The 1,516-nt window shown below is 35.6% G+C and overlaps 1 protein-coding gene across 1 annotated transcript; it reads right to left on the bottom strand.

Moving 5' to 3' along the window:
• Positions 1-264: 264 nt before the first annotated feature.
• On the bottom strand, positions 265-1,117 carry LOC145780764 (hepatic lectin-like). Its single transcript, XM_082592393.1, has 2 exons — positions 998-1,117; positions 265-674 (listed from the first exon to the last, which is right to left on the bottom strand). Exons 1-2 carry the CDS (start codon positions 1,096-1,098, stop codon positions 422-424), a joined length of 354 nt encoding a protein of 117 aa, XP_082448519.1. The 5' UTR covers positions 1,099-1,117; the 3' UTR covers positions 265-421.
• Between the last annotated feature and the right edge of the window lie 399 nt (positions 1,118-1,516).

The following is a 1,516-nucleotide window of genomic DNA, read 5'->3' as shown; positions in this document are numbered from 1 at the left end:
TAATTTATAGCAGAAACGAGAAAAGGGGGCATAAAGTTTTACAAGTGACGCCAAGAGGGGCGTAAGTGCGTAACCCAAACAATTAAACAAACCTGCTATAAGCAATAGGAGTTTTATTTAGGTATTTCTCTCTTGAGTACAAAGTAAGATGATTGGTTAGAAAATTAAGGCCACAATAAGATTCGAAACTGCCTCCCACAGATGAAGTAGATGAACTTATACAACGAAGCAAAATTCTTATGTGTAATTTCTACATCTGCCAAACCCATTGCAAATTCATCAGGAATCAAGCAAAGCAACAGAACATGAAAACAAACATTGTCTGATAAAAATATGTCGACACAGACAACGTTGATGGATACCTATACATTGTGAATAAGCTTCAGATTGTTCAGTTATATTGTCTGCAGAGTTCTTTTTGTTAAATTTTGGCTTCACACAAGGCATGTTGCCAATTGCTGCACCGGCTATCGTTAGCTTTGAAATCTGTCTGAAGCATTATTCCTGCACAATCTTCGTTTCCTCCTGTGTTGTTGGGTTCACCTCGCCACCAGAAGGCGGTTCCAGGAAAGGCTCGTGTCCCATCAACCCACATCCAATGGCCCTCCCGCTTGGCATCAGTCAGTCCAATCCAGGTGAACTCATTTTTCAACAGCATGATATTGGCAATAGCTCTACACGCAAATATATGACTAAGCCATAAAATTGTTTCTTATGTTTTTATAACGTCAAATGGCGTAGTGAATATTCAGATTTTAAAACACAGGTCTAGTACATGAGAATTTGACACTTCTCACCAAAAGTAATTCAGAAATAATGAATGTAAATATAAAATATCACATTGACCAAGTATTTTTATATTTTACATAATGACAACTTAAGAAATATGTAAACTTGTTCAATGTTCAAATTATTTGCGTTAGTCTTCTTTCATAATTATGTATGTTATCTTAGTGGCAATTTATTTTAACGATAAGTTAATGGTTCGATCACTCACACTCTGTAACCGTAATCCTTCATCATATGAACTGCTAGATCTCCTCCAATGGATATGCAGTACTGTCTCGCACTGTGCCAACTCAACTTCCTCCAGTACATATGATACTTGTAGCCATTTCCAATATGAAACCATCTGTCATGGATTACACGGCCTTCAATAAATATTCAAACAAAAGTATTAGAATTCTTCTTGGCAATTAAAATAAAAAGGTCATAATGGTGGTTGAGATAACAAGTTGTGTTTTAGTTATTTCAATTTCTACTTTTAGTCGAAACTACTGACAATCATCAAAACTATACTGACAATCATTAAATTGTTCAAAAGTGTTCCATCACAATACTTACTTTCTGCCGTCATAATGGCAGTCCCAGCAATCACCAAGACACAAACCAAGCTCGACAAAGAAGCCATGTTTTGTAAAACCAGAAAAAAATTCAATGAAGTTAATTACAACAATGAAGTTACGTCTAGTGCGGAAAGCTGATTGAAACAAAAACAATTCGAAATTTACTTTTC

This window comes from Aplidium turbinatum, chromosome 12 (assembly GCF_918807975.1).
Source record: "Aplidium turbinatum chromosome 12, kaAplTurb1.1, whole genome shotgun sequence".
Lineage (NCBI taxonomy): Eukaryota > Metazoa > Chordata > Ascidiacea > Aplousobranchia > Polyclinidae > Aplidium > Aplidium turbinatum.
The sequence above is the reverse complement of the archived record's forward strand: the minus strand, read 5'-3'. Positions and strand labels throughout refer to the sequence as shown.

What these genes read in the sequence shown, in the direction of transcription:
- LOC145780764 (XM_082592393.1), bottom strand. Translation starts at nt 1,098, where the DNA reads ATGTACTGGAGGAAGTTGAGTTGGCACAGTGCGAGACAGTACTGCATA. An exon ending in AAGGATTACGGTTACAGAGT is followed by an intron (nt 675 to 997) that starts GTGAGTGATCGA and finishes ATTTGCGTGTAG; the next exon opens with AGCTATTGCCAATATCATGC.